General features: G+C 55.3%; 2 protein-coding genes across 10 annotated transcripts; both read left to right on the top strand.

The window, feature by feature from the left end:
• Positions 1 to 27: 27 nt before the first annotated feature.
• Positions 28 to 23,648, top strand: SETD1A (SET domain containing 1A, histone lysine methyltransferase). 6 transcript variants are annotated; one of them, XM_060285140.1, is made up of 19 exons: positions 28 to 726; positions 1,510 to 1,674; positions 1,890 to 1,985; positions 3,964 to 4,234; positions 5,756 to 5,877; positions 6,110 to 6,339; positions 6,624 to 7,473; positions 7,627 to 8,412; positions 8,935 to 9,111; positions 9,246 to 9,333; positions 10,047 to 10,204; positions 10,361 to 10,448; positions 12,605 to 12,940; positions 18,922 to 19,956; positions 20,383 to 20,555; positions 20,648 to 20,758; positions 20,940 to 21,059; positions 22,608 to 22,745; positions 22,828 to 23,648. In XM_060285140.1, exons 2-19 carry the CDS (start codon positions 1,525 to 1,527, stop codon positions 22,999 to 23,001), a joined length of 5,103 nt encoding a protein of 1,700 aa, XP_060141123.1. In that variant the 5' UTR covers positions 28 to 726; positions 1,510 to 1,524; the 3' UTR covers positions 23,002 to 23,648. The 6 variants fall into 6 exon arrangements, with proteins under 6 accessions (XP_060141123.1, XP_060141120.1, XP_060141122.1 ...); XM_060285137.1 differs by having other exon boundaries at positions 28 to 765; XM_060285139.1 differs by lacking the exon at positions 28 to 726 and adding an exon at positions 793 to 931.
• A 538-nt stretch (positions 23,649 to 24,186) lies between these two features.
• HSD3B7 (hydroxy-delta-5-steroid dehydrogenase, 3 beta- and steroid delta-isomerase 7) lies at positions 24,187 to 27,919 on the top strand. 4 transcript variants are annotated; one of them, XM_030871800.2, is made up of 7 exons: positions 24,187 to 24,297; positions 24,667 to 24,838; positions 25,061 to 25,216; positions 25,515 to 25,623; positions 25,701 to 25,800; positions 26,154 to 26,316; positions 26,846 to 27,919. In XM_030871800.2, exons 2-7 carry the CDS (start codon positions 24,673 to 24,675, stop codon positions 27,259 to 27,261), a joined length of 1,110 nt encoding a protein of 369 aa, XP_030727660.2. In that variant the 5' UTR covers positions 24,187 to 24,297; positions 24,667 to 24,672; the 3' UTR covers positions 27,262 to 27,919. The 4 variants fall into 4 exon arrangements, with proteins under 4 accessions (XP_030727660.2, XP_060141132.1, XP_030727662.1 ...); XM_060285149.2 differs by having other exon boundaries at positions 24,188 to 24,297; positions 24,671 to 24,838; positions 25,755 to 25,800; XM_030871802.2 differs by having other exon boundaries at positions 24,188 to 24,297; positions 24,671 to 24,838.
• The last annotated feature ends 49 nt before the right edge of the window (positions 27,920 to 27,968 follow it).

Here is a 27,968-nt window from a genome sequence, read left to right as displayed (position 1 = left end):
CCTACAGGAAGCGCCCCCGCGACGCCCGGCTCCACACGCTGACCACGCCCTCTGCGCGCGGCGCCTTGGCCCCGCCCACGAAGGAATTCGCAGATTCGCTAGGCCGGCTCCTCCTCAGAATTATTCGGGCCTCTCTATACTCGGCTGAAAATCCTCATCGGACTCTGTAGCCATTTCTCCCAGGTCAGAACTGAGCAGTCCTCTGAGTTGTGCTAGTAAGGAAGATCCAGGAAAAGTGGCCCACTCTGCCAACAGGGCTTGGCTAACCCGGCATTATTTTCTTGACTCCACCAAGGCGGTTAAAGGGAGGCAACAGCTGAGGCCAGGACTTGTGGCAAATCTGCAGCCTCTCAGACCTTTGGCCGCGTGAGGAAGCGGCGGGTTAGAGGAGCAAAGGAGCGCGCATCCTGTCTACTGATTCGCCCCGCCCGCCTGACGAATCTGCGCCTGTTCAACTCGCCACTCAAATCTCCCCAGCTCTGGCTGGCCTCCTCCCCTCCGCCCCGCCCCCTTATCCTCAGGGATTAGTCGCTGCTTTCGTCGCCGCCGATTCGTCAAGGACCCCAGGCCAGAGCAGCTGGATAGCCGTGGTGAAACCCACTCTCCGGGGGATGCGGCCAATCTCCAGGCTCCCTGGGCCGCAACTCTTGAGCCTTACAGCGCGCCGGCCGAGGCGAAGCCGCTATCTTCGGCCCCGTGGGTCTCCCGGCGGCGCCCGTGGCGAAAGTGCGAATACAGAAGCTGTGCCCGCTGGGCCTCGCGCAGGTGGCGGTGGTGTTTGGTGCGCGCGCCGGGGAGGTGGTGGTGGGGGGGCGCCGCCACCGCCACCGCTGCGGGGCCGGGTCTCGCGCTGTCGCCGCCGCCGCCACCGCCTCGCGCCGCTGAGGTGCCGCGCGGGGTGGGGGGAGGGGGAGCCGCTCGCCACGAGCGGGTGAGTGGGGCCGCGCCGCGCGTGCGCGGAGGTGGGGGGGCAGAACGCGCCGGGGCGGGAGGAGAGAGCAGCGGCGCGCGTTCCCCCCACCCCCCGCCCAGATTCGGGGCCGAAGCCGGGTCTCGAGCTCGGTCTCGCGGTGTTTCCAACGCCCCGAAAAGGTGCCACCTCTTGGCCAGAGGATCGGGGCGCGGGGACGCGAGCCGGTGTGTGGGAGCCGGAGCCGGGCTTGGCCTGGGCCGCTGGCCGGTGAGGAGGCGGGAGGGGGCGGGGCCTGCCAGGGGGCGGGGGAGGGGTCTTGTGCCGAGGCCAAGTGGGGCGCGCGCTAGGGAGAGCGGGAAGGTAAGGGGGCGCGAGATGGGCCTGGGGCCTTGAGGAGAGAGTTGGGAGGTGGAGAGAGAATGGGGTGTTGTGGTGAAAGAAGGTACTTGGGAGAAAATCTAGGGGAGCCTCGGGTCATGGTGAGGTGTGGAAACTGGGGTGATGGGGATACTTGGAGTCGGGGCTAGTCTGTGAGGGGCAGCAAGGGAGGCAGGCCTAAGTCCTGAGCCCCCTTGCGTATTCCTCTTTCCTGACAGTGTAAATGAGCAAAGATGGATCAGGAAGGTGGGGGAGATGGGCAGAAGGCCCCGAGCTTCCAGTGGAGGAACTACAAGCTCATCGTCGATCCTGCCTTGGACCCTGCCCTGCGCAGGCCTTCTCAAAAGGTGTACCGATACGATGGAATCCACTTCAGTGTCAACGTGAGTGCCCCAGGCTTTTCCTTACCATCTAGGGAACTCAAGCCCCATTCTCTGTTACCTCTGTTCAGCACCTAGAACTCCCATACCCATAGCTTGCCTTCTTTAAAGTGGGCAGCCAACACCCAGCTCTTTTGCATATGGGTCTCCAAATGGGCTCTAGAGCTCAACACTGATTTCACCTTGAGTTGTCTTTCTGTTTCTGCTTTTCTTCCTAGGACTCAAAGTATATACCAGTGGAAGACCTCCAAGACCCCCGTTGCCACGTCAGGTCCAAAAACAGAGACTTTTCCCTCCCAGTCCCTAAGTTTAAGGTACGTGTCTGCTAGTCCCCTGGTGTGGTGGCCCTTGGAGGTGTGGAGGATCCATTCTGGTAGTCCAGTCTTAGTGTAGTGTAATAAAAGGGGGTTTTCCAATGAAAGGATCACAGCCAGATCTAATAATCTCTGAGACTGTGAGATTGAGTTGTTCTGGACAGGAAGTGTGTTTATTTTCTAGAAAGATATAGGTGAGGTGTCTCAAGCAGGGGTGTTAACTTTTTGAAGGATGAAGACAGGTCTAGCTGCTGCACCTATCACTGTGTACTTCTAGACAGCACATAGCAAAACAGTGCCCTGTGTGTCGCCCCAGTTTCTCAGTTAAGCGGAGTGACAACACCAGGGACTCCACCCCTGGAGTCCTCTGTTCCTCGCCCCTCCTCCGTCTCGTTTCCTCAGAGGATTCCCACGTCCCTGTCCAGGCAGGAGACTCATCAGGACTTGGAGCACTGGTCCTAGGAAACTGGTGGTTCTTATTCTCCTTCGCTAATTCTTTCTTCTTCTTTTTTAAGTAAGTCACTTGTGGGATTCTCTCATCCTTCTTTTTTCACTTTGTACACTTGTCCTGGACAATCTCTTTTCCACCCACAACTTTGACTATTACTGAAATGTTGATGACTTCCAAACCTCTGATCTGAGCCAAGATCAGTCTCTTGAACCCCAGACTTACACGCTTGCTGGAGGGACAGCTCCATCTGGAGGCCCCATAGAAACCTCAAGCTCAAGAGATATAAAACAATTATCTTCACCCCTTTAGTCCTACTCTTCTTTATATTTTCCTTTTGTTGATGAATGGCAACACTATCTACTCAGCTGCGCAAGCTAGAAACCTGGGAGTCGTCCTATGATTCTTCTGTCCTTAATGTGTCACCAAGTTGTGCTGACTCTTTTTTGTAAACACGTCTCTTTTTACCTTAATTTTTCTATCTCTGTTGCCACTCATTTAATACAGACTTGTATTTATTTCCCCTGGCTTCCTCGCCTCCGTTCTCCTCTCCATTTTATTGCTGTCATTTGTCTCTGGTTTTACTGTTCTTTTATTTTTATTTATTTATTTATGTATTTTGCGGTATGCGGGCCTCTCACTGTTGTGGCCTCTCCCGTTGTGGAGCACAGGCTCCAGACGCGCAGGCTCAGCGGCCACGGCTCACGGGCCCAGCCGCTGTGCGGCATGTGGGGTCTTCCCGGACCGGGGCACGAACCCGTGTCCCCTGCATCGGCACGCGGACTCTCAACCACTGCGCCACCAGGGAAGACCTGTTCTTTTATTTTACTTTTGCTGCCAAGTCCACGTTTTTTGTGCATTGGTGTGTATGATCATTCATCTGACCAAGCCTCATCTCCTGCATGCCTGTGTTCTGTCCTGCCACGCACTTTGCAGTTTCTAGGCAATGCCATGTTATTTTATAGTTTTCTGCCCTATAGGTCCTGTCGTTTTGGTGAACTCTGGTTTATCTGAAAAGCCCAGTTTGAATGACACCATCTTTATGAATTCTTTCCTGTCTCCAATCTGAACAAAGGTTTCCTTCTCTGGGCTCCCAAACACCCTGTCTCCACCTTTGCTGACACTTGTTTTGTCATGTTGCGATTGTGTGTGTCTGTCTTGTCTACTCTTCTGAATAGGAATCTCTTTTTTTCACATTTTTGTATTCTTAGTGACCAGTCCTTGGTAATGACTTAGTAAGAGCTGAACTGGTGAATTATTTCCATATAACTAGTTCTTTCCATGGAGGTTTAGTTTTCAGTTTGTGCGTTTCTTTTCCTGGTTCTTGTCATTCTGTGGTGAGAAGAATTCAGGGAAGAGAGGGGTCAAGACTGATGTATCCCTTGTTGGGACCCCCTTCCGCATTCCCTTGCCTCGTAGTTTCCCAGTTTTATCTCTCTTGGCCTCATGGATCTCGCTAAAATTTCCCAAAGGGCAAAGGAGCAGTGGTCAGTATTGAGACCCTGGACGTAACTACTGTCCTTTCCACAGCTGGATGAATTCTACATCGGACAGATCCCACTGAAAGAAGTGACTTTTGCAAGACTGAATGACAACGTGCGGGAGACCTTCCTGAAGGACATGTGCCGAAAGTATGGTGAGGTGGAAGAGGTAGAGATCCTTCTTCACCCCCGTACTCGCAAGCACCTGGGCCTAGCCCGTGTGCTCTTCACCAGCACTCGGGGAGCCAAGGAAACAGTCAAAAACCTCCACCTTACCTCCGTCATGGGCAACATCATCCATGCCCAGCTCGACATCAAAGGTGAGTTCTCCATCGCCTGCTGCCCACGGTTGGGCTCTGGCAGAGATGGTACACGCAAATGCCTATTGGGGCCAGGCAGGTGATCAGTTTCATGATTTCTCATCTGAAACCTTTGGGCCAGGTGTGTTTCTGATATCAGAATTTTACAGAGAGTTTATGGTACAGATACGGGTTTTGTTCTGTTTTGTTCTTTTAACATTTATTTACTTATTTACTTATTTATTTTGGCTGCTGCCGGGTCCTAGTTACAGCACGTGGGATCTTCCTTGCAGCATGCGGGATCTTTAGTTGCGGCATGGCGGGCTCTTAGTTGCAGCATGCGGGATCTAGTTCCCTGACCACGGATCGAACCCGGGCCCCCTGCACTGGGAGCGTGGAGTCTTAACCACTGGACCACCAAAGAAGTCCCCAGATACGGTTTTTTGTGTATTGTCTTTGGCAGGGTTGGGGCAGCACCCTTTAGTCTAGTGTATGACTGTATTTACAAGAAAACTTATGAAGAGTCACACTAGGTAGGATGAATAAGAACTATAGTAAATAGCCTGATACCAGGTTTTGACGCCAAATTCTAAAAACACGAGGTATTGAAATTTTGGATTGAGAATTAGGGACCTGTATAGGTGAGTGAAGCAGTCTTGACTTCTGTGCTAAGGAGCAGTAGGGAGGGGTGGGGACTGTGGCATACTGTCTAGTGGCATCGGAAGGAGGCAGCTGTTAGTTGGCATTAGCCAGTTTGTAAGTGGGAATGAGGACTAACATAGATAGTTTTTCTTAAAGCCAGAAATCTAGGTTCTTGTGTGAAATCTCCTGGGTTTTAAACGTTGCATTCCTCCCTTGCCCTTGCCAATAGTTTCAGTGATTGTGTGGGGCAAATAAAACACAACGGTGGGCTTCCCTGGTGGCGCAGTGGTTGAGAGTCCGCCTGCCAATGCAGGGGACGCAGGTTCGTGCCCCGGTCCGGGAAGATCCCACATGCCGCGGAGCGGCTGCGCCTGTGAGCCATGGCCGCTGAGCCTGCGCGTCCGGAGCCTGTGCTCCGCGACGGGAGAGGCCACAGTGGTGAGAGGCCCGCGTACCGCAAAAAAAAAAAAAAAAAAAAAAAAACACAACGGTGGGCTGCCTTCAGGCTGCCATTTTGCAACTTCAGTTTATAAGATGAAGAGGATGGTGGGATGTAGCATCAGACGACTGGGTTTGAATTCTAGTTTTGCCACTTTGTGCAGGTTAGTTTTCTTTAAGCCTATAAATTAAAATAGGGGTTCGGATGCTTCTCTCTCCTGGTGATCATCCAACATAGTAACGCACGTTAGAAGTATTTTTGTAAACTGTGAAACGTCACCCGATACGTTGTCTGTAGTAGTTATTAGGTAGAGATGAGGTAGAAGAACTGAAAGCCCCAAACCCAAGACTCCAAGAAATCTTAGGAAGCTTGAGGCCCGAGAAAGAAGTGTGGGGACGTGAAATCAGAAAGGAGTTGTTTCCTCCATCTGACTCTGTTGGTTCCCATTTTCCTCCCTCCAGGACAACAACGAATGAAGTACTATGAACTGATAGTCAATGGCTCCTACACCCCTCAGACGGTGCCTACTGGGGGCAAGGCCCTCAGTGAGAAGTTCCAAGGCTCTGGTGCAGCCACTGAGACGGTGAGAAGCTTGTGGTTGCTTTAGCCCTAGCCACATGGGCCCGGTGCTTAGATGCCAGAAGCAGCCTTTGGGAGGTTCTGGACTTCACTGTTAAGTATAGGAAGAGCCAAGGAAAAGAGGCCTAGCTTTTTTCAAAAAGCAGGGAATTGGGGTTCTTGGTTTGGTGAAGGGCATATGGTCAAATGGTGCTTGATCTCTTTTCCTTTCTCCCTGCTCCACTCTCTCCCGCCAGACTGAATCCCGCCGCCGCTCCTCCTCCGACACAGCTGCCTTCCCAGCAGGCACTGCTGTGGTGGGCACTCCTGGCAATGGCACCCCCTGCTCCCAGGACACGAGCTTCTCCAGCAGCCGACAAGACACCCCATCTTCCTTCGGCCAGTTCACCCCACAGTCCTCCCAAGGAACCCCCTACACGTCTCGGGGCAGCACCCCCTACTCTCAGGATTCTGCCTACTCCAGCAGGTACAGCGGAAACACCCTCTGGGACCCCCAGATTCTGGGAGCTGCCACTGGGAAGAAGAAACCTAGAGTCTCTAAGAGGGGGTTGGGAGTAATTTGTCTTAGTTTCTCTGGATCCAGCCAACAAATCCCTGTCCTCAGGGAATTTACTCTCTAGCTAGGAACTTAGTAGCGTGTAGATCTTCCTTTGGGGGCAACGTAGAGGGGTTTTGGGTACTGACAGCGGGGCAGCGGGGTTGGGGCATGCGGAGCTGAACCCAGCTAACCCCTCTGCACGCTTTCTCCAGCAACACTTCAGCCTCTTTCAAGCCCCGGCGGTCAGAGAACAGCTACCAAGATTCCTTCTCCCGCCGCCATTTCTCTGCGTCTTCAGCCCCCACGACCACCTCTGCAGCCGTCTCCGCCACCACTGCGGCCACCGCCGCATCCTCCTCCTCTTCCTCCTCGTTGGCCTCGTCCTCTTCATCATCTTCTTCTTCCTCATCCTCTCATTTTCGTGGTTCTGACTCAAACTACCCAGCATATTATGAAAGCTGGAATCGCTACCAACGCCATGCTTCCTACCCACCCCGCCGGGCAACTCGGGAGGAGCCCCCTGGGGCACCTTTTGCTGAAAATACAGCTGAGCGCTTCCCACCTTCCTACACCTCCTACTTGCCCCCTGAGCCCAACCGGCCTGCTGACCAGGACTACCGGCCCCCTGCCTCAGAAGCTCCACCCCCAGAGCCTCCAGAACCTGGTGGAGGCGGGGGTGGTGGGGGGCCCAGCCCTGAGAGGGAAGAAGCTCGGACCTCCCCCCGCCCAGCCTCACCTGCCCGTTCCGGCTCTCCGGCCCCAGAGACCACCAATGAGAGTGTGCCCTTCGCTCAGCACAGCAGCCTGGATTCCCGCATTGAGATGTTGTTGAAGGAGCAGCGTTCCAAGTTTTCTTTCCTGGCTTCTGACACCGAGGAAGAGGAAGAGAACAGCACCACGGGCCCTGGGGCTAGGGACACAGGGAGCGAGGTTCCTTCTGGGTCAGGTCACGGGCCCTGCACGCCCCCTCCAGCCCCGGCGAATTTTGAGGATGTGGCACCTACAGGGAGTGGGGAACCAGGAGCTACCCGGGAGTCACCCAAAGCCAACGGACAGAACCAGGTGAGGTTGGGTTGGGGTCAGCCAGGGGAAGTCCCTGGGATCCAGGAGGCAGAGTTGGGAGAAGGAAGGGAACTAGGCAAGAGAACAGAGATTTGAGGAAAAGCCCAAGGAACAGGCAGTAGCTTTCTGTGACCGTCCTCTGCACCCCTACAGGCTTCTCCATGCTCTTCTGGAGAGGACATGGAAATCTCCGACGATGACAGGGGCGGCTCACCCCCTCCGGCCCCAACACCCCCCCAGCAACCTCCCCCTCCTCCCCCTCCTCCTCCCCCTCCCCCTCCGTACATGGCTTCCCTTCCGCTTGCTTACCCTCCCCACCAGCCTGCCTATCTCCTCCCACCCCGACCTGATGGGCCACCGCCCCCCGAGTACCCCCCACCTCCTCCGCCACCCCCCCACATCTATGACTTTGTGAACTCCTTAGAGCTCATGGATCGACTTGGGGCTCAGTGGGGAGGGATGCCCATGTCCTTCCAGATGCAGACCCAGATGTTAACTCGGCTCCACCAACTGCGGCAGGGCAAAGGATTGACCACTGCCTCAGCTGGTCCCCCTGGTGGGGCTTTTGGGGAGGCCTTCCTCCCATTCCCGCCCCCACAAGAGGCAGCCTATGGCCTACCATATGCTCTGTACACACAAGGGCAAGAAGGCCGAGGGGCATACTCCCGGGAGGCCTACCAGCTGCCTTTGCCCATGGCAGCCGAGCCCCTGCCCTCCTCCTCAGTCTCAGGAGAAGAGGCCCGGCTGCCTCCCAGGGAGGACGCAGAGCTGGCAGAGGGCAAGGCCCTGCCATCGGCAGGCACCGTGGGCCGTGTGCTGGCCACCCTAGTCCAAGAGATGAAGAGCATCATGCAGCGAGACCTCAACCGCAAGATGGTGGAGAATGTGGCCTTTGGAGCCTTTGACCAGTGGTGGGAGAGCAAGGAAGAGAAGGCCAAGGTGAGGGCCAGTGCCTGGGACTGGGGAGACCTGGGGCTCCACTGGAGGGAATAGACCTCCGGCTTCTTCAGGCTACACAGCTCAGAATAGGGAGGAGAGGTGATTGGGGCAAGTGGAGAGAGAGACTGTGGGCACTCGGTGGCATGCATAGCTGGGCCCAGGGGAGTTGGGGGGCACACAGAACAGTAGAAGAAGCAGGAGTCTGAGAGTCAGAAGAGCTTTCTCTTGGATCCACTGCTTCCTTGTGGTGGACGAAGCTCTTAAATCTCTCTGGGCATCAATCTGCAGGGTCTCCATTTGTAGCGTGGGAATAATAGTAGCAGCTTCATAAGATTGATGGACTGAATGAGCGGACTTTCGAGAAAATGCCTGTACAGGGGCTGGTGCGAGGGAGGTGTGGCATAGATGTGTGTCAGATGGAGAAGTGAGTAGATGCATTTCTGTATTCCCGGGGCCTGGGAGTAGTTCTGAGGCAGGAGGGAGCGCCTGGGTTCTGGAGCTTGGTCCCCCTACTGCCTGCAGCCATTCCAGAATGCAGCTAAACAGCAAGCCAAGGAGGAGGATAAAGAAAAGACAAAGCTCAAAGAGCCAGGCCTGCTGTCCCTGGTAGACTGGGCCAAGAGTGGGGGTACCACCGGCATCGAAGCCTTCGCCTTTGGGTCAGGACTGCGAGGAGCCCTGCGGCTGCCTTCTTTCAAGGTACCCAGGATTGTGATCTTGCCTAGTTGCGTGGGGAGAGGGGGTTAAGGGGGGCTTCCTTTCCTTGGAGTAAGGGTGCTTGGGAACCGTGAGTGTTTGGGTTTTAAAGGGCACCATCTCTTTTCATCTCCCAGGTAAAGCGAAAAGAGCCTTCGGAAATTTCAGAGGCCAGTGAGGAAAAGAGGCCCCGGCCTTCTACTCCAGCCGAGGAAGATGAAGATGGTGAGTGGGAGGTCAGGTGAAGCAGAAAGGAGGAAAAAGGCTGCTTCGATTCTGATAGGAAAGGAGGAGGCAGGGATGAAGGGGTGAAGGTGTCTTGAGGGCAAGGAGCCAAGTGAAGATTTGGAACAGGTTAGAGTAAAGCAGTTCTTTGAGATGTGAGAAGCTTCAGGTAGGATTATCCCTGGATTTTAGCTGTGGTTTTTATTTCTGGTATGCTGACGTAAGTTTTCTGTGTTTCACTTTTTCCCCATAAGAGAGGAATAATCATGAGGTTAAAACAGGTTTTCTACCCAAGGTTACTATCTAATGCTTAAGCACTCTTACACCCTTCCTACCAGTTTGTCTAAGTCTGAGCTATAGGTTGACAGCTTCTGTGGCGGAAAACTTCCTTATTGAGTGTGATCTGCTTCCCTGGAGACCCGTTGGCCTTAGTACTATTTTCTTGGACCAGACATAACAAAATCACCTCCCTCTTCCACCCATCGCAGAACAAGATGAAAGATAAAATGGGTGCAATGTGTTTAAAACTGTATAAGATGTGAAGTAAAATGTGCCGTTTTTATGTTTCTCTGCTGAGCTTCAACTTCTTGTCTGTAAAATGAGGTCTGTGTTGTGGGACTGTGAGAAAGGTCAGTGATGGTGTGTGCAGAGCTCCTTTCACAGGATAGGGCAACTCTTGCTGATGGTAAACTGCACTACTCATTTGGGCCTAGACGCTGAGCGAGAGAAGGAGGTTGGAGAGCCAGGACGTCCGGGGACCAAGCCCCCAAAACGAGATGAAGAGCGAAGCAAGACCCAGGGCAAGCACCGCAAGTCCTTTGCTCTGGACAGCGAGGGGGAGGAGGCATCCCAGGAGTCCTCCTCAGAGAAGGTGAGGAGCTGAGGCACCCGGTCCCTGCCAGGAGCCTACGTCCTGAGTTCCTGCCGCCATAGCCAGCTTCTCTCTGGGCTGGAGCCCTGGTAGCTGTGCTTCCTGGAGGACCAGTTGTCCTTCTTCTGTTAATTCCCCTTTGTCCCTTTCCTTAAGGATGAGGAGGACGAGGAGGAAGATGAGGATGATGAAGAGCGTGAAGAAGCCATGGATGCTGCAAAGAAGGAGACAGAGGCATCAGACGGTAAGCACGCACAGAGTACAGTCAAATTTTGGGGAAGGAGGGACTCAGCCACCTGTCCAGCCCTTTCCGAGCCCATGTAACCTGCCTGCTGGATTGATTGGCCATCTTTGCCTTCCCCCAAAACAACTGCCTTTTAGCCCCATCCTTTGGAACCTTTGGCCCACTGTAAACAATACCCAGAACACTCCCTCCTGCTTACCTCTGAAACATGCTGTCCCCTGAAGACAACCCAGTACAGCCCATTTATTTTCTCAAGATAAGGGGGCTGCATTCTCCTGCTGCCCCACTGTGCCTTTCCCCCTTTGGGCACTGCTCTTCCGTTAAGGCCCGGCCACCGACCTGTGCCTCCTTCTTCCCCTTGCTGCAGCTGCTGGCACCAGACACAGCTCTGTTCTTCAGTTGAACACCTGTCTGTTCCTCCAGATTTATTGAGGCTTGAGTACATGGTTCAGTCTCTCTTTTATTCCTTTGCTCGGAAATAGATATCGAGCCCCTCCCGTGTGCCAGGCACCGTTCTAGGTTTTAGGGAAATACCAACGACCAAGACACATGTGGTCCCTGCCTTATTGGAGCTTGTGATTGGTTAAGAGGGGGAGGCGGGGACTTGACATACAAGTGGACAAATAGTAGCACCTCAAGTAGAGATACTTGCTTGAAGAAGATGAACTAGCGTAACGCGGTAGGGAGTGACAGGGTCAGGGAACAGGGGAAAGGTGGACTGTTTTACATCTGATGGTGAAGGGATGCCTCCGAGAGGTGCCATTTCAGCAGAGGCCAGAATTATGAGAACGGTGATCTGAGAGCCTCTTGCTCAGGAAAGCAGAGGGCGAGGTCATCTGCTGAGAGTGAGGGGTGCAGACCCTACACATCCACTTGGTCACCAATTCCTGTCCGTTTTACCGCTTCAGTGTTTCTTGAATTTGTCACCTCCCTTGTTCCTGCTCTCTTGCCTTTCTCACTCAGAGTCTGCAGCAGTTTTTTTTGTTTGTTTGTTTAATTAATTTATTTATTTATTTTTGTCTGTGTTGGGTCTTTGTTGCTGCGCGCGGGCTTTCTCTGGTTGTGGTGAGCGGGCTTCTCATGTGGTGGCTTCTCTTGTTGCAGAGCATGGGCTCTAGGCGTGCGGGCTTTAGTAGTTGTGGCACGTGGGCTCCAGTAGTTGTGGCACGTGGGCTCCAGTAGTTGTGGCACGTGGGCTCCAGTAGTTGTGGCTTGTGGGCTCTAGAACACAGGCTTAGTAGTTGTGGCGCACGGGCTTAGTTGCTCCATGGCATGTGGGATCTTCCTGGACCAGGGCTCGAACCGGTGCCCCCTGCATTGGCAGGCGGATTCTCAACCACTGTACCACCTGGGAAGCCTCTGCAGCAGTTTTGACTGTTTTCCCCATTTCTGTTTCCATCCCTCTCATTTCAATCCATTTTCTAGCCTGCTGATGGAATCTTTCCTAAAATGCACACCTGACCCTTTACTCTCCCCCATTAAGTCTCTTCCTGGCTCCATGTCTTCCACAGGTGACTTCTCAGCCTGATGCTTTAGGCCATTTGTGATCTAGCTCCTGTTTATCTGTTCAGCTTCATCCTGCCATTCTCCAGACCCCTATTCGATTATGTTCCTCCAAGACTCTGAAATTCTTAATTTCTTAGAGCCCTTCCAATGTATTACCACTCCCAGAGGCATAGACCATATAACGTTTTCTAAGCTTATTTTACCCTGGAATCCTTTTTCAGAGTCTGTTGTCCAGGCAGTGTCTATAAGACCCACTTTGGGAAAAGCTTTGGTGGTTAGGGCAGGCTGCTTGCCAGTCTCCAAGGGCACCATCTTCTCTTACCTTTGACATCCCCACTCAGCCCCCGCGTCTGCTGGGCGGACTCCTTGTCCTTCTTGACTTCAGCATCTCCTTCACAGGGATGCCTTCCCTGACTTGATCAACCAGGCAGAATCCAGGGCTTCCCTTTGCCTGTTCCACTAGCCCTTCATACTGAAGTTTATCACACTGTGGACAGATTGGGTGCTTCTCCAACTCCTTGAGAGTAGGAATCCCCAGCACCTAGCACAGAGCCTAACACATCCCTAGTAGTGAGTCAGTGAATGAACCCACGGCTTGACCAAGTGAGGGGTCTTCTCACCTCGCCTGATTCCCCCTTCTGGATTTCCAGGCGAGGACGACGAAAGCGATTCGTCCTCCAAATGTTCTCTGTATGCTGACTCAGATGGTGAGAATGATAGCACATCGGACTCTGAGAGCAGCAGCTCATCCAGCTCCTCATCTTCTTCATCTTCATCTTCTTCCTCATCGTCCTCATCATCATCTGAGTCCTCCTCTGAAGAAGAAGAGGAAGAGGAGCAGCCAGCAGTCATACCCTCAGCATCATCACCCCCCAGAGATGTCCCCGTGCCCCTGCCAGCACCTGCGGAGGAGCCTGAGCCAGAAAGAGTTGCAGACTCCCCAGTCACACCTCTCCCCGAACAGAAGTCTCCAGCAAGACCTGCAGGTAGGTGGTATGGAACTGTTGTTGTAGTCTTTGTGTATGTGTGTGTCTGTCTTCATGGGAACAGTGTGGTTGACGTTTATTAATTGTATGCAAGTATGTGACTTTGTTGGAAAACATACAAAATTGGATGGAAGTCACTATCTCCTGTCACTCCTCCCTTGGAGACATTTATGTCCTAACACACTCAAACTGCACTGCCATAAACAGTTTTCAGAGTTAGACCAGGGTGTTTGGCTGATAAAGTAAAACAGAATGATCTTTTCCAAATAAGTTAAAGAGAGAATTCCCAACTTAGTAAATTTCTCCTACCAGTTTTTCTTAAGCCTCTTCCTTAATGTGTAGTATATACCTGATTAAATGGTCAAATTGGATAGATAATAACTATTAACATAAACTCAGAACTTAATTCTGTCTTTGCTTTCCTTTGTGGATTTGTACATTCAATTGTTATTTTATATCACACGCGTAATGTATCTTGCTGAGTGAACTGTTCCTTCAGGCAATAGATACTTATTTACTGAATCCTTACAGTGGGTGCAAGGGATGTGATGGTATGCACAATAGGCACTGTTTTCACTGTCATGATGCTTACGGTCTATAGGGAGAGACAGTTTAATCTTTACTTAAGAAAATCTGTGACTACAAACTGTAAGAGCCATGAAAGAAAAGTACAGGGTACTCTGAGAACCTGAGCATGTCTGTGAGGAAGTCTTCTCCGCGGAAGCACCATTGGGCTGAAATCAAGCCAAAGCAGGCGGGAGGGTGTGATTAGCATGTGCAAAGGCCCCAAGGCAGAGTAAGTGGCATGTTGGGAGACAAAAAAGAAAGCTCATCTTCTGGAGAGCTGAGAGTGAGGGGGAGCTGGGGTGGCCTAAACTGGAGAGATTAGCAAGGGCTGGATCATGCAAAATGAACAGGCCACACTAGGAATTTGGGCTTTATCTTGAGGGCAGTGGAATGCCATCAGAGGACTGACGTGGTTGTATTTGTGTTTTGAAAAGATGCAGTGCAGAGAAAACTTGGAGAGGGGCCAGAGTTCGTGCAGGGAGATTAAGAGGCTCTTGCAGGAAGTAAGGCAAGCAATGGTGGTAACTTGGAGTAGGTTGCTCTTATGGTGGAATTAACTCAGTTTTCAAGTTATCCTTCAAAGATGCATGTGGCCTTCCAGAGATCTCTCTCGAACATTATTGAGAATCCATGGTCTGAGATAGGCAGTGAGCACAGGAGGACCTCCTAGCACTGAGGCGTTCTCTTCTGGCCCAGAACCCATGAGAGAAGGAGTCGAGGTTCTGATTAATCCTAAGACGCCTCTCAGTCTCTTCGAAGTCAATCGGTGGCAGAAGAGGGGACAGCAATCTCAGTACTCTTTCATTTTCAGGGTAGGAAGAAAAAGTGGGATGTGATCAGATTTGCATTTCAGAAAGATCATTCTCACAGGAGGGGGAGGGATGTGGAAGAGGTAAGGAGGGAGGTGGGGCAGCTAATGAGACGGTTTGAAAGGATGCAGGTAAGCGAAGGGCCTGAACCAAAGCCAGGGTGGTTACAGTGAGGTGCGGGGAGTGGAAGTGGGGATGAGGGTTTCAGAGAAATTTAGGACATAGAACCACTTGGTTAAACTACTTCGAGAACCAGAATTTGGAAGAAGGCTGATGCATTTAATTGGGGTTGAGTTTCGTGTCCCTCTGGGACCTCCAAGTAGAAACAGTCAGTGGGCTGTTGGATCAATAGATCTGAAGCTCTACACCTGAAACTACCACAACACTGTTAATCAACTATATTCCAATATAAAAAGTTAAAAAAAAAAGATTGAAGCTCTAGAAAACAGTAGGCTGGAAATGCGATAGGTATTTGAAAGTATGGGTGTGAGTACACTTGTGTATACCTTGGAAGGATGTATGGAATGAGAGAAGGGGGCCAGAGCCTTAATTGTCTTACAAGAGATAGGGGGGCGGAGTGGAGCCAGAGGAGGCTGGAAAGGAGTGATCAGAGAGGTGGAAGGAAACCAGGGAGCTCGGGTTTTCAAAAGGAGGGAGTGGCCTGTATTGGAAGGCCGCAAAAGGAAAAGCATCTGTTGGATTTGTCAGTTAAGAGGTCACTGGTGACCTTACCAATTTCAGTAGCATGGCTCAAGTTAGGGGGTGTTAAGGAGTGAGGGCAGGTGATAGATAACCAGTCTTTTGGAAGGATAAGCTACTCTTGCGAAAGAAGACAGTTGAGGGGTGGTACTTAATGATATTAGTTAACGTTAATTGAGTAGATCCCATGTGCGGGATCCCATGTGCCAGCCCTAGCATGTTGCAAAGTTGCAAATTTCACTTTCTCATTTACTCCTCACAACATCTCTGCTACTCCCATTTTACAGATGAGGAATTTGAGGCTTAGTGAGTTGTTCAAGGTTACCCAACTGGAATTGGAGAGACAGCAAGAAAATGCAGGGTTGGTGGAGGGTTACCTTTTCAAAGTACGTGAGACTGGAGTGTGTTCATACACTGAAGGGACGAGGGAGCTGGTGGATGGGTCAGGAGAGAGAGGAATCCTTGCTGGAGCAGCGCACCTGGGGGGGATGGACCCTCTAGGTCAGATGCATATCTCTCCGTAAATGGGGAAGCAGGGAGTTGTGGGGTTTCAGCCGAAGGCCTCCTTTTCCTCTCTTCAGTAGGAAGGCAGGACATTTCTGAGCATGAGGGGGCATGAGTGGAGTAGAAGCCTGGAGTATGAGGAGGGTGGGGAGTGAGGATGAAAGCTGACTAGGATCGCCAGCAACTCAGAAGCCCTGCTGAGGCTGGGGGTTGGGGTGAAGGAGGAGAGAAGGCAGGTGGTTGGGTGGATTCCGGGTTAGGGGTCTACAGGGTGGAAGTGGTGGAAGGCTGCAGAAAGTAGCTTGAAAGGAGAGGACGAAGCAAGGGCCGCTGTGGTCTGGGCACGACCCAGAATGAAGTTAATTTAGGGGGAGGGTGGTGGGCTAGAGGGCGGGGCGATAGAGGATGGGAAATTGAACAGGTACAGTGGGGTGAACTGAAAGGACCTGGGGAACTGTGGTCAGAGTGTCACCGTCCAACGTGGAGGGGGTGACAAGGTCGGGTGTGTGACTGGTGGAGGGTAGCTGAGGATGAGTGAATGTGAGAATCTGGCAAACAGGTGGGCTATCAGAGTCCCTTAGGTAGATGGCAGAGGTGGGAGAGGAGAGGAAAATTAAGGCCGGTCCCTTGGTTTTTAGAGAATGGTAGGGAAAACCGAGCTACCAAGGACACAACTGGATAGAGGCCTGTGTGGCCCAATGGCAGGAGCCTAGGAGAGGGCTTGTCTGGTAGATCCCAGGGACAGGGGCCTGGACACCTTTAGGACTTGCTCTTCTGTCTTCCCCTCTATTCATCCCTCTCTCCTGCAAATGGTCTTCCTTCTCCATTCCATCAGAGGATATCTGCCCCCACAGACAGACTCCCTCCTGTCTTTTTTTTTTTTAAGATTTATTTCTATTTATTTATTTATTTTGGCTGCACCGGGTCTTAGTTGTGGCACTTGGGATCTTCACTGCAGCATGCGGGATCTTTTACTTGTGGCATGCGGTCTTAGTTGTGGCATGAGGGCTTCTTAGTTGCAGCATGTGGACTCTTAGTTGCAGCATGCGTGTGGGATCTAGTTCCCCGACCAGGGTTCGAACCCGGGCCCCCTGCATTGGGAGTGTGGAGTCTTACCCACTGGACCACCAGGAAGTCCCACCCCCTTCTATCTTAGAACCTTATCCTTAGGGAAGTTTCTGGTTGGGCTGGCTTGGGTCATTTAGCCATCAGTTAATGATGGCCGGGGCACAGGGAGGGAGTGGGGTAGGTCATGCCGTAGAAACAGTGGCTTCTGGGAGTTGTGTAGACTGGGCAGGTAACCTGAAAGTTGCCTCCCTAAATGATGAAAGGCCCTGCCAGCTTTCCTTCAGGACGGGGAGCAAAAGGGAAGTCTGTGGGAAGAAGCTGAGTCGGGGGTGGCGGGTGGAATTTGTTCTCAAGGCCCAGGCTTCCAGAGGGCCCAGTGCGCTAGGTTGGGAGGATGGATCAGAGGAGAGGTCCGCCCCAAAGCGCTGGAGAGGAGAGGATGTGAGAGGACTCCTAGGACCTGGGGGACCGGGGACCAGCACCTGGGACCTCACTAGCTTCAGAGCGTGGGTTTCTCCTGGCTGAGAGCCCAGGGGTGTCCAGACCCTCGGGAGACAGGAGGCTGAGGGTGTGTCGGTTGAGGCAGTGGACACATGTTGATCACTGCCTACTCAGGCCAGGCCTGGTGCTGGCTGCCCTTAGCTCTGTGGGTGGTAGGGCCAGACCTGTAGCCGCTGAGTCCCAGGCTAGGAGGTCCAAAGCAGCGAGGGGCAGTGGGTAAGACCCCGAACTCAACCCAGGCTGCCCTGGGATGCAGGTCTTGTTCTGTCACTTGCTAGCTGGGTGACTTTGGGCAGGTTATCAGCCTCTCTCTGTCTTGACTTCCGTATCTGTAAGAAGGCATTAATAATAGTACTTACCTCATAGCATCGTTATGAGAATTAAGTGAGTACTTACTGTATGTGAAAGGCTTGGATTGGTGCTTGGCACAAAATTCTAGCTGTTAATCTGCTGCAGCCAATTTGAAGATGGCAGTTGAGAACCACCAGCCTTCTGGTTCTGAGAGGAAGATGTTACCAATGTCTGAGGAAACTGGGGAAGGCTTTACAAAGGTGGTGTCATTGAGCTGGGTCCAAAATCTGCGTGTGGACTTTCTGGGTGGGCGAAAGGAGAGAGGCATTCCGAACAAAGGGAACCATGTGAGCAAAGGGCCGGGGGCCTGAAAGGCCATGTCTGCTTGACTGGCTAAAACCTAGGATGAGAGGGCAAGGCTGTGGACCGGTCATGGGGATGGGTCAGGTCTGCAGGACAGGGCTGGGCCCTGGGGAAAGGGCTATGCATGCCTTGAGCAATGTTCAGACCCCAGCACTCAGCAGCAGGCCTGGGGGTGTCCACAGAGGGAGGATTTGCTCCCCGTCCCTGTTAGCTGGGGAGAGACAGCACTGCCTGCTCCTCATCCTTGGGACCTCAGCTTCACCCTCAGCTTCTTTTTATTTATTTATTTATCTATGGCTGTGTTGGGTCTTCGTTGCTGCTCGCAGGCTTTCTCTAGTTGCGCTGAGCAGAGGCTACTCTTCGTTGTGGTGCGAGGGCTTCTCATTGCGGTGGCTTCTCTAATTGCAGAGCACGGGCTCTAGGTGCGCAGGCTTCACCACTTGCGTCACGCGGGCTCAGTAGTTGTGGCTCGCAGGCTCAGTAGTTGTGGCTCATGAGCTCTAGAGTGCAGGCTCAGTCTTTGTGGCACACGGGCTTAGTTGCTCCGCAGCATGTGAGATCTTGCTGGACCAGGGATTGAACCCATGACCCCTGCATTGGCAGGCGGATTCTTATCCACTGCGTCACCAGGGAAGTCCCACCCTCAGCTTCTTGAGGGGAGACTTCCTGACCCCTTTCTCACTTGGGCAGGTCCACAGTGCAATTTTATAAAATAGTTTAATGAAAAGATTCAGTTTCTTACGTTGTATCTTTTTCACCTCACTGAACAAAGAATATTGTTTGTAGTCAAAATAATGGATGCTTCAATTCAGGTCTGGACAACTGCATCCTGGTTATAAAATGCAGCTGACAAAAGGTTGTCTGATCTCTGTGTCTAGTTGTTGGATGTGGTTCTGTCACCGCCAGGCTTGGTAAAAAGACTAGAGTCCAAGCGTGTGTTTCCTTTGAGCCCCTACCCCCGCCCTTCAGAGATCGGCTGCACATGTGTTTCATGTGATTGTCTCCATCGGACTAGAAGTTCTGTGAGGGCAGGAGTGTCTGTAGGGAGCTGAGGAGTGAGGGCAGCTGGGGTGTGGACTCCCCAGGGAGGCTGGCCAGGTTCTTGCCGGTAGCGAATCTGTGATGACGTTCGGCCGAGAAGCTGACCCTCTCCTTTTCCCCGTGTGCTTCCCTCCCCAGGTTTCACGGAGGAACCGCCCCCCAGTGTGCCCCAGCCAACCCCAGAGCCACCGGCTGGACCCCCGGCCCCTGCCCCCCGCCCCGACGAGCGCCCCTCCTCTCCCATCCCCCTCCTGCCCCCACCTAAGAAACGCCGGAAAACCGTCTCCTTCTCTGCGGTGGAGGAGGTGCCGGCCCCAGAGCCTCCCCCCGCTGCCCCACCGCAGGTCAAGTCTCCCGGCCCCGCCTCCCGCAAAGTCCCCCGGGCCGTGGAGCGGACCATTCGCAACCTGCCCCTGGACCACGCGTCTCTGGTCAAGAGCTGGCCCGAGGAGGTGTCCCGAGGAGGCCGGAGCCGGGCTGGAGGCCGATGCCGCTCCACCGAGGAAGAGGAGGCTGAGCCAGGGACAGAAGTGGACCTGGCCGTGCTGGCCGACCTGGCTCTGACCCCAGCCCGACGCGGGCTGCCCGCCCTGCCCACTGGCGACGACTCAGAGGCCACAGAGACATTGGACGAGGTGGACCGCCCGGGCCCCCTGCTCAGCCACATCCTCCTGGAGCACAACTACGCCCTGGCTGTCAAGCCGCCACCCTCCACGCCGGCCCCTCGGCCCCTGGAGCCAGTTCCTGCCCCTGCAGCCCTCTTCAGCTCCCCGGCAGACGAGGTCCTGGAGGCCCCTGAGGTGGTGGTGGCTGAGGCAGAGGAGCCAAAGCAGCAGCAGCAGCAGCAAGAGGATGGGGAGGAGGAGGAGGAAGAGGAGTCGGAGTCATCGGAGAGCAGCAGCAGCAGCAGCAGCGACGGCGAGGGGGCCACCCGGCGGCGCAGCCTCCGCTCCCACACCCGGCGCCGGCGGCCGCCCCCGCCGCCCCCGCCCCCGCCCCCCCCCACCTACGAGCCCCGCAGCGAGTTTGAGCAGATGACCATCCTGTATGACATTTGGAACTCGGGCCTGGACTTGGAGGACATGGGCTACCTGCGGCTCACATACGAGCGGCTGCTGCAGCAGACTAGTGGGGCTGATTGGCTTAACGACACCCACTGGGTCCATCACACCAATATCCTGAGCCCCAGAGGCTGGCCTTCTCAGGACAGGGAGGCAGGCCCGGGGGGGCGGGAGGGCTTCCCTGCGGTCGCTCAGCCAGGCACTGTCCTGCTGAGATCGTTCCTAGGGTCTGCATTGGCCTCCTTCCCTGGCCAGTTCTCTGCCATGTTCAGCTTGGGTATTTATTTCTCCCCTGGCTACCAAGCCACCATTGCTCTCTGTTTCGTGCCTCTTTTCTGCCTCCCAGAGATTTTGTGGCAGGAAAGGTGGGGTCTAAGACTTATTTCTCTCCATCTCTCTGTCCTCACACTGAGTATGCTCAGGACCTCCAGCTAAGGTCAGTCGCCCTTTCCTTGGGCTGGGACTGCGGGGGAGAGAGGAGCGGAGCCCCAGGGATCTGGCTGGTGAGGACCCCGTTCTCTTCCTTAACACCCTGCACTCACCAACCTGAGCACTCCGAAACGCAAGCGGCGGCCCCAGGACGGGCCCCGCGAGCACCAGACAGGCTCGGCCCGCAGCGAGGGCTACTACCCCATCAGCAAGAAGGAGAAGGACAGGTACCTGGACGTGTGCCCCGTCTCGGCCCGGCAACTGGAAGGAGCGGACACTCAGGTGAGGCTCTGCCCTGGTACCTGCCCACTGGCGGCATCTTCTTCCCATTAGTTCTCCTGTCACTTACCTCCTCCCTACCCTGCACCTCACAGGGGACTAACCGTGTGCTTTCGGAGCGCCGTTCTGAGCAGCGGCGGCTCCTGAGCGCCATCGGCACCTCTGCCATCATGGACAGTGACCTGCTGAAGTTAAACCAGCTCAAGGTGAGGAGTGGGGACTGAGGAGGGAAGGGGCGCCACTGGAAGACAGCGTTGTGGAGCCCCCTAGGGGTGGGCCGGCGGCGAGTGGCCAGAACACCCTCCTGCCCCGGAGGTCTGAGGAGAGGCAAGCAGCAGCTAGGTTGAGGGGGACGTCCAGCAGCACAGTCTGCCTTCCGCCCTCTAGTTCCGGAAGAAGAAGCTCCGATTCGGCCGGAGCCGGATCCATGAGTGGGGGCTCTTTGCCATGGAACCCATCGCAGCTGACGAGATGGTCATCGAATACGTGGGTCAGAACATCCGCCAGGTGAGGCCCCACGCCCAGCCCCTGCCTGACCTGACGGCAGCCTGGGATGCCAACATGAGAACCACCCGGCCCTCAGGGTCCCTCCTGGCTCTGAGACTTAGCCAGTGAAACCTGCTTTTCTTTTTTTCCCTTCCTTCCTTCAACAACTAGTAATGGGTACTAGTAAACTAGATGTAAATGATCCAGCAAGAAACATAAGGATGGTGTTGGGTTGATACGAAAGGCGGTGTTCAGGGAGGCAGGGGAGGTGGGAGCACAGTGATGTTTAAACCAGGGGCTGAAGGATGCTGAGCAACTCCCAGGCCCGGGTGAGGGGGAGGGTGCTCTCCACTGTAGGATGGCACATGCAAAGGCCTGGATGCAGGATGGTCTTAGGGCAAGGAGGTCAGTATGGCCACTTGGAAAAACTAGGGCCAGTGGCAGCAACGTGAGGCTGGAGGGGGCCGGTGGAGGCCGGATGCCGCAGAGTTTGGGAGCCACGTTAATGAGTTTGGGCCAATGGTGAGAGGAGAAAAGTTGCTGCGAAGTGTTAAGCAGGAGAGGACTTTGGAAGTTAGTAAGTTCCATCTGACTGCAGCGTGCAGAGAGAACTGGAGGCTGAGACGGCGGGGTGGGGCTGTTGCAGAGATCCCAGCCGAAGGCGGGGGTGGCTTGGACTAGGCAGTGGGTCCAAGGTAGCAGGAGTCTGTGGGTCCAAGGTAGCTGGCAGGACCAGGCAACGAGTTGGTTCTGGGGAATGAGGGCGAGGGCCAAGGCGAGATGGTTTCTCGGTGCTGCCTTTAGCAGCTGGGAGTAGGTAGGGCTGCCAGTGAGATAGGGAGCAAGGAGGAGCGGATGTGTGGTCAAGATGAGCTCTTGTCAGGACATGTGAAGTTGCAGTGACCGGGGGACATCTACCGGGTGTCGCCCAGCAGTTCCACTGAGGTGGATTTGGCTGGAGATGGAAGTTTGGGAGGAGTTCCCGCCACTTAGCTGGCAGTTGAAGCCCTGGAAGAGAGTGAGTTCACCCAAGGGGAGTGTGCAGAGGGTTTATCATCCTGTTTTCTGGGAAACGAGGTCCTCCCTCTACCCAAGAATGTGGGCCCTGGCGTGGACAGCAGCAGCCGTGGGCGCCTGTTTTGGAGAGAGGGTCCTGGGAGAAGGGATGAGTAGGATTCAGTCCATGAAACGGCCACTGTCATCTCAGGAACCGACCCAGTCCCCACGGGCTGTCCCGTGGGCCAGGCAGACACTCCAGGAGGAGACAGTGACCGCTTCTCCTGCCCAATGGCCAGTGCAGACTTCCCTGGGGTCCTGTGGGTGACTTTGTCATAACGGCAGACAAAGGTATTGGGAGGTGGGGGTCCTGGAAGCAAAGTCAGGAGTCAGCACCTTGGGGTAGCAGGTACCAGAGGGAGAGCTGTGGATCCAGGACAGGCCAGTGAGGCTCCCAGGGTGGCAGCTGGGAGACTGTCCAGACCCCCCATCACAGGGTCTGGTGGGGTCAGGCCTAGCCCGGCAGGAAGCTGAGGGGAAGCCCCCTAACCATCGCACCCTGTCCTCTATTAGATGGTGGCCGACATGCGGGAGAAGCGCTACGTGCAAGAGGGCATTGGCAGCAGCTACCTGTTCCGGGTGGACCACGACACCATCATCGACGCCACCAAGTGTGGCAACCTGGCGAGGTTCATCAACCACTGCTGCACGGTGCGCAGGGGGCCGGACTGGGGGGAGCGGACGGGGCAGGGGCCGAGGGGGCGGCGTGACTCACGCTGACCTCTTCCTGTAGCCCAACTGCTATGCCAAGGTGATCACCATCGAGTCCCAGAAGAAGATCGTGATCTACTCCAAGCAGCCCATCGGCGTGGATGAGGAGATCACCTATGACTACAAGTTCCCGCTGGAGGACAACAAGATCCCTTGTCTGTGTGGCACCGAGAGCTGCCGCGGCTCCCTCAACTGAGGTGGGGCAGGACTGGTGCCCTCACCCCTATTTATTCCCCTTGGTGCCCTGAGCTCCCAGCCCACCCAGCCTTAGTGGGCTCAGCAGGGCCCACATGCCCCATCTCCAGATGTGGGGTTGGGGGGCCCCGAGCCTAGCGAGGGAGCCTCAGTCCCTTGAGGCAACTTCCGCTTCCCTTCTTGCCCCTGCCCACCCACCCCGATTTTTTTTCTTTGCGGAGAAGAAGCTGTAAATGTTTTGTAGCTGCCAGCAGCTGTTTCCTGTGGAAACCTGGGGTGCCGGCCTGTACAGATCCTGTTCTTGGGGGGGCTGCATAGCCCCCTTGCTCTGTGTTAATGGGGACTTCCCCTCTGTGCCCTGCGTGCACCCCTCCCCAGTTTAGGGGTCTCTAGGGGCAGTGGCCATGTTCTCCCCCTGGAGGGGGGCCCTGCGCCCCCAGTCCTGGGGACTCTGTGCCTGGAACCCTGCCTCGTCTTTTGTTCCTGCCAGACCCTGTGGGTCACCCTCCCACCCTGGTGTCTGGAAGCTCCGGCTTCGCCAGGCCCGGATGGTGGGGGGCGGGCCCTTCCTGTTGGGCTGGACTGTACATATGTTAATAGCGCGAACCCAACGCCACATTTTTATAATTGTGATTAAACTTTATTGTTACAAAAGGGCTTTGTCAGTATCTTTGGGGAACAGCAGGGTGGGATGGGGGTTGAGGACAGAGGGTGGGGCAGGTGAAGACAGGGAAATAGGTGGCCTGACGTTCGGGGTGGGTAGAGGGGCTTTTGGGCAAGATCCCAGACCTGCAGACTCAGCCACCGTCACTCGGGGCCAGCAGACAGGCTGCAAGAGCCATCCAGAAATCCCCCGCCAAGGCCAGCCAGAGTGGGGCCAAGGTCAGGCCTCCCTTCCCTTCCCAGAACCACAGCTGCTGCTGGGCTTCTGGCCTCCTGGGAAATCCAGCAAGAGGGAAAGGCTGATATCATGCACCGGGAGTGAGGTCACCCTGCCTGCTCCATTCTGTGGCTGAAAACCCTACTCGGCACCCACCCGGCAGGCTCTGGCTTCCCCACCCCTCTTGCCCAAGTTTTGCTGGAACCAGATGCCAGTGCAGCCCGGAGCGGCCACCAGAGGGTGCCCTGTGGCAAGAGTGTCGGGGGCGGAGAGGTGGAGGCTGGGCTGGTCTCTGTTGCTGGAATGGGCCGGGAGGGAGGAGGAGCAAGCGGAAGGGGACGGTGTGTCGCTGGCCCAGGAGCCTGTAGAAGACGGCCTCCGGTGGCCGGTTTGGGCGGCCTGGGACTGTGGCTGCAGGTAGGCAGTGGTGATGCCAGGGCCCGGGGTCCCTTCCCCCAATCCCAGCTCTCTTCGCCTTCCTCTACTCTGCCTCCCCAGCTCCCTGCCAACCACCCTTCGTTTTCTGTCCCAGAACCTCTCCCTCCACCTCAAACCCTGACCCCTTTCTGCAGGCCAAGCCCTCCCCCTTATCTCAGTAACTGCAGCCGGCAGGGTCAGAGGGCAGGTAGCCTGGCCACTGCACCGACAGCTACAGCCTCCAGAAACAGCTCTGGCCTCTGGGTCACTGCTCCAGGCCACTCAGCCAGGGGCCCCTCCTAGGAGTCACGGGGCTGCTGGCGCTGGGGCAGTGTCTCAACCCAGGCGCGCCAGTGTCTCTTTCCCCAGCCAGGCATGGCAGACTCTGCACAAGCCCAGAAGCTGGTGTACCTGGTCACAGGGGGCTGTGGCTTCTTGGGGGAACATGTGGTCCGCATGCTGCTGCAGCAGGAACCCCAGCTCCGTGAGCTGCGCATCTTTGACCTACACCTGGGTCCCTGGCTGGAGGAGCTGAAGACAGGTGACTGGTGGGGACGGGGTGGGGGTGGGGGTGGGGGTGGGGGAGGGTGTAGACGCCCTTCCTTGTGGAAAAGATGATGCCTGTTATGTTCTCCAGTGTGAATGGATGGGATGAATGAGTCACACTGGGAAAGTGTGGCGCCCAAGGGTGTAGGCCGAACCCAGCAGCTGGCTGACGGCCTCAGCTCTGACATTGCCTCTGGCTGCCCCTACCCACTCTCAGGGCCCGTGCAGGTGACTGCCATCCAGGGGGACGTGACCCAGGCCCACGAGGTGGCAGCAGCTGTCGCCGGAGCCCACGTGGTCATCCACACAGCTGGGCTGGTGGATGTGTTTGGGAAAACCAGTCCTGAGACCATCCATGAGGTCAACGTGCAGGGTGAGATGCTCCCTACCTGTTCTGACAATGTCCTCAATACCCCCTGGCACATGGCCTGATCTTGGTTGCTTGTTTCCTGCCCCCCTCTTTGACTTTGACCTCTGTGATTCTCCTGTGACAATCTGTCCTGTGGACACTTCTGCCCCTGTCATGGCAGGCTGGCCCTCACTGGCCTGCGGCGGTTCTCCCTGGGCCTGGGGAAAGAAGGCACGTGTCCTCATCCAGCTTTGGGATGGGGAGGGGAAAGACGCAGAGGGGGAGGAAGCTTCAGCTTGGATACACTCCCGCCTTCCCCCAGGCACGCGGAATGTGATTGAGGCGTGTGTGCAGACTGGAACACGCTTCCTGGTCTACACAAGCAGCATGGAAGTTGTGGGTCCCAACATCAAAGGCCAGCCCTTTTACAGGTGAGCTGAGCTTCCCCCAATACTTCAAGGGCCCCATCTCCCCTCAGCATTAAGAATCTTCCCTCTCCCCCGACTAGGGGCAATGAGAATACCCCATACGAAGCAGTACACAGACACCCCTATCCTTGCAGCAAGGCCCTAGCTGAGCAGCTCGTCCTGGAATCCAATGGGAGGAAGGTGAGACTGGAGAAGATGAGATGTAGGAGACGGGGGCGGAAAGAGCTGCCAGGCAGAGGCAGAGCCAGGGCCTGTGGGCTCCTCTTTTTTTTTTCCTCTTTTGGCCGCACTGCACGGCATGCGGGATCTTAGTTCCCCCACCAGGGAATCGAACCCCAGCCCCCTGCGGTGGAAGGGCAGAGTCTTAACCACTGGACCACCAGGGCAGCCCCTGGTTTTTTGTTTGTTCATTTCTTACTGTGGGCTCCTTTGCATCCTGCCCTGGATTCCTTCCATCTCCAGCTTGAGGAGATCAGGGCAGAGGGCAAACCACCGGGTCCTAGGTCTTAGCAGTGCCTGCCTTTTGCCCCCAGGTCCTCGGGGGGTTGCCCCTCGTGACATGTGCCCTGCGTCCCACCGGTATCTACGGCGAAGGCCACCAGATCATGAGGGACTTCTACCACCAGGGCCTGCGCCTGGGGGGTCGGCTCTTCCGGGCCATTCCAGCCTCTGTGGAGCATGGCCGGGTCTACGTGGGTGAGGCCCGGGCTAGGCGTTGGGGGAGGCTAAAAAAACAGGGCAGGACCCACATGGTACTGGGGCAAGGGGGTGTTCTATACTCTGGCTAAAAAAGGATGGTCTATACATGGGCCAGAGCAGACTATGATATGTGGGCATCGTCTGCAGGGGCCACAGACAAAACAGTGTCCATGCCAGTTGGGAAGGCTGACATCAATACCGTGTCATAGGCTGAGGAAAGGGTTGCAGTTTTGTGAGCAGCGTCTTCCCGGGAGAGGAGGGGGGAGCATCTACCCAGGACTAACAGAAGAAGGAGTAGCAACCATATAGGCTGGCCTGGGAGAGTAAATTGCTACAGGGGCCTGGAAGAAGCAGCCTTCAGCAGGGCCGTAGTTATGTGGGCAGCATCTACGTGGGCCCAAGGACGGGGTGGCTTGTCCATGCCCTGGCCCAGAATAGAGCAGTATCTACATGGTTGCAAGGGCATTCAAGGACATATCCACCCCCGGTTCTCTCCTCGGCACCCCCTCTCCCCCGCTACCCACAGGTAACGTGGCCTGGATGCACGTGCTGGTGGCCCGGGAGCTCCAGCACCGAGCTGCACTCATGGGTGGCCAGGTGTACTTCTGCTATGACAACTCACCCTACAAGAGCTATGAGGACTTCAACATGGAGTTCCTGGGCCCCTGTGGACTCCGGCTGGTGGGCACCCGCCCACTGTTGCCCTACTGGCTGCTGCTGTTTCTGGCTGCCCTCAATGTCCTGCTGCAGTGGCTGCTGCGGCCGCTGCTGCTCTATGCGCCCCTGCTCAACCCCTACACGCTGGCTATGGCCAACACCACCTTCACCGTCAGCACCGACAAGGCTCGGCGCCATTTTGGCTATGAGCCCCTGTTCTCCTGGGAGGAGAGCAGGACCCGCACCATCCGCTGGGTGCAGGCCGTGGAGGGCTCAGCCCAGTGATGGTGGAGCTGGGCCTGGAGGCCAGCATGGCACAGCCATCCAGGTCCAGAGCCCTCAGACCCTGGTGGGGAGGGAGGGCTACATTCTAGAGCCGGAGGAGGAGGGGTCTGGTGCCAGACTGGCTGTCCTAGAGCTCTCCACATTGTAATTCATGAGCCTTGAGCCTGTGTCCTAATACCCCTCAGTTCTAGGGCAGGGTTTTGGAGCAAGTGTGTCTTCACTCTCAACCCAGGCCTGATGGCTGGTTGGCGAGGGTCTGACTCCCCTGACGTTCTCCACGGTCCCATCCCATTTCTGGCTTTTCAAGCAGGAAGTGGGTAGAAGTTCCACAGGGCCTCGTGCTGGACCTCGGATATCCAGGTGTGATCCTCAGACCCGGGTTCAGAGTGAAGATGCTTTCTGGCTCCTCCCACCACCTTTGTCCCTCCTTGGGGTTCATAGTCCCATTATTTTAAAACATTTATTACCCTTGGACATTTATCTTTTTTTATTCTCTTCAACGAAGGCTGAGGAAATCTGTGTATTTTCACCTCTTGCCACCCTCTACCCAAATCAGTTCCTGCAGCACTGTTTGATCTCTGCCTGAGGATGCCCCAGTAATGCTGTACCAGTCCAAGCCCTGGATTAAAGCTCCTTCTCCGAGCCTGTGTCCATCCACCTGTCCAGCTCCCACACCCGCCTCCCACCATGTCTCCCACTCCCCACGG

The sequence above is a fragment of the Globicephala melas genome, chromosome 15, assembly GCF_963455315.2.
Source record: "Globicephala melas chromosome 15, mGloMel1.2, whole genome shotgun sequence".
NCBI lineage: Eukaryota > Metazoa > Chordata > Mammalia > Artiodactyla > Delphinidae > Globicephala > Globicephala melas.
The sequence above is the reverse complement of the archived record's forward strand: the minus strand, read 5'-3'. Positions and strand labels throughout refer to the sequence as shown.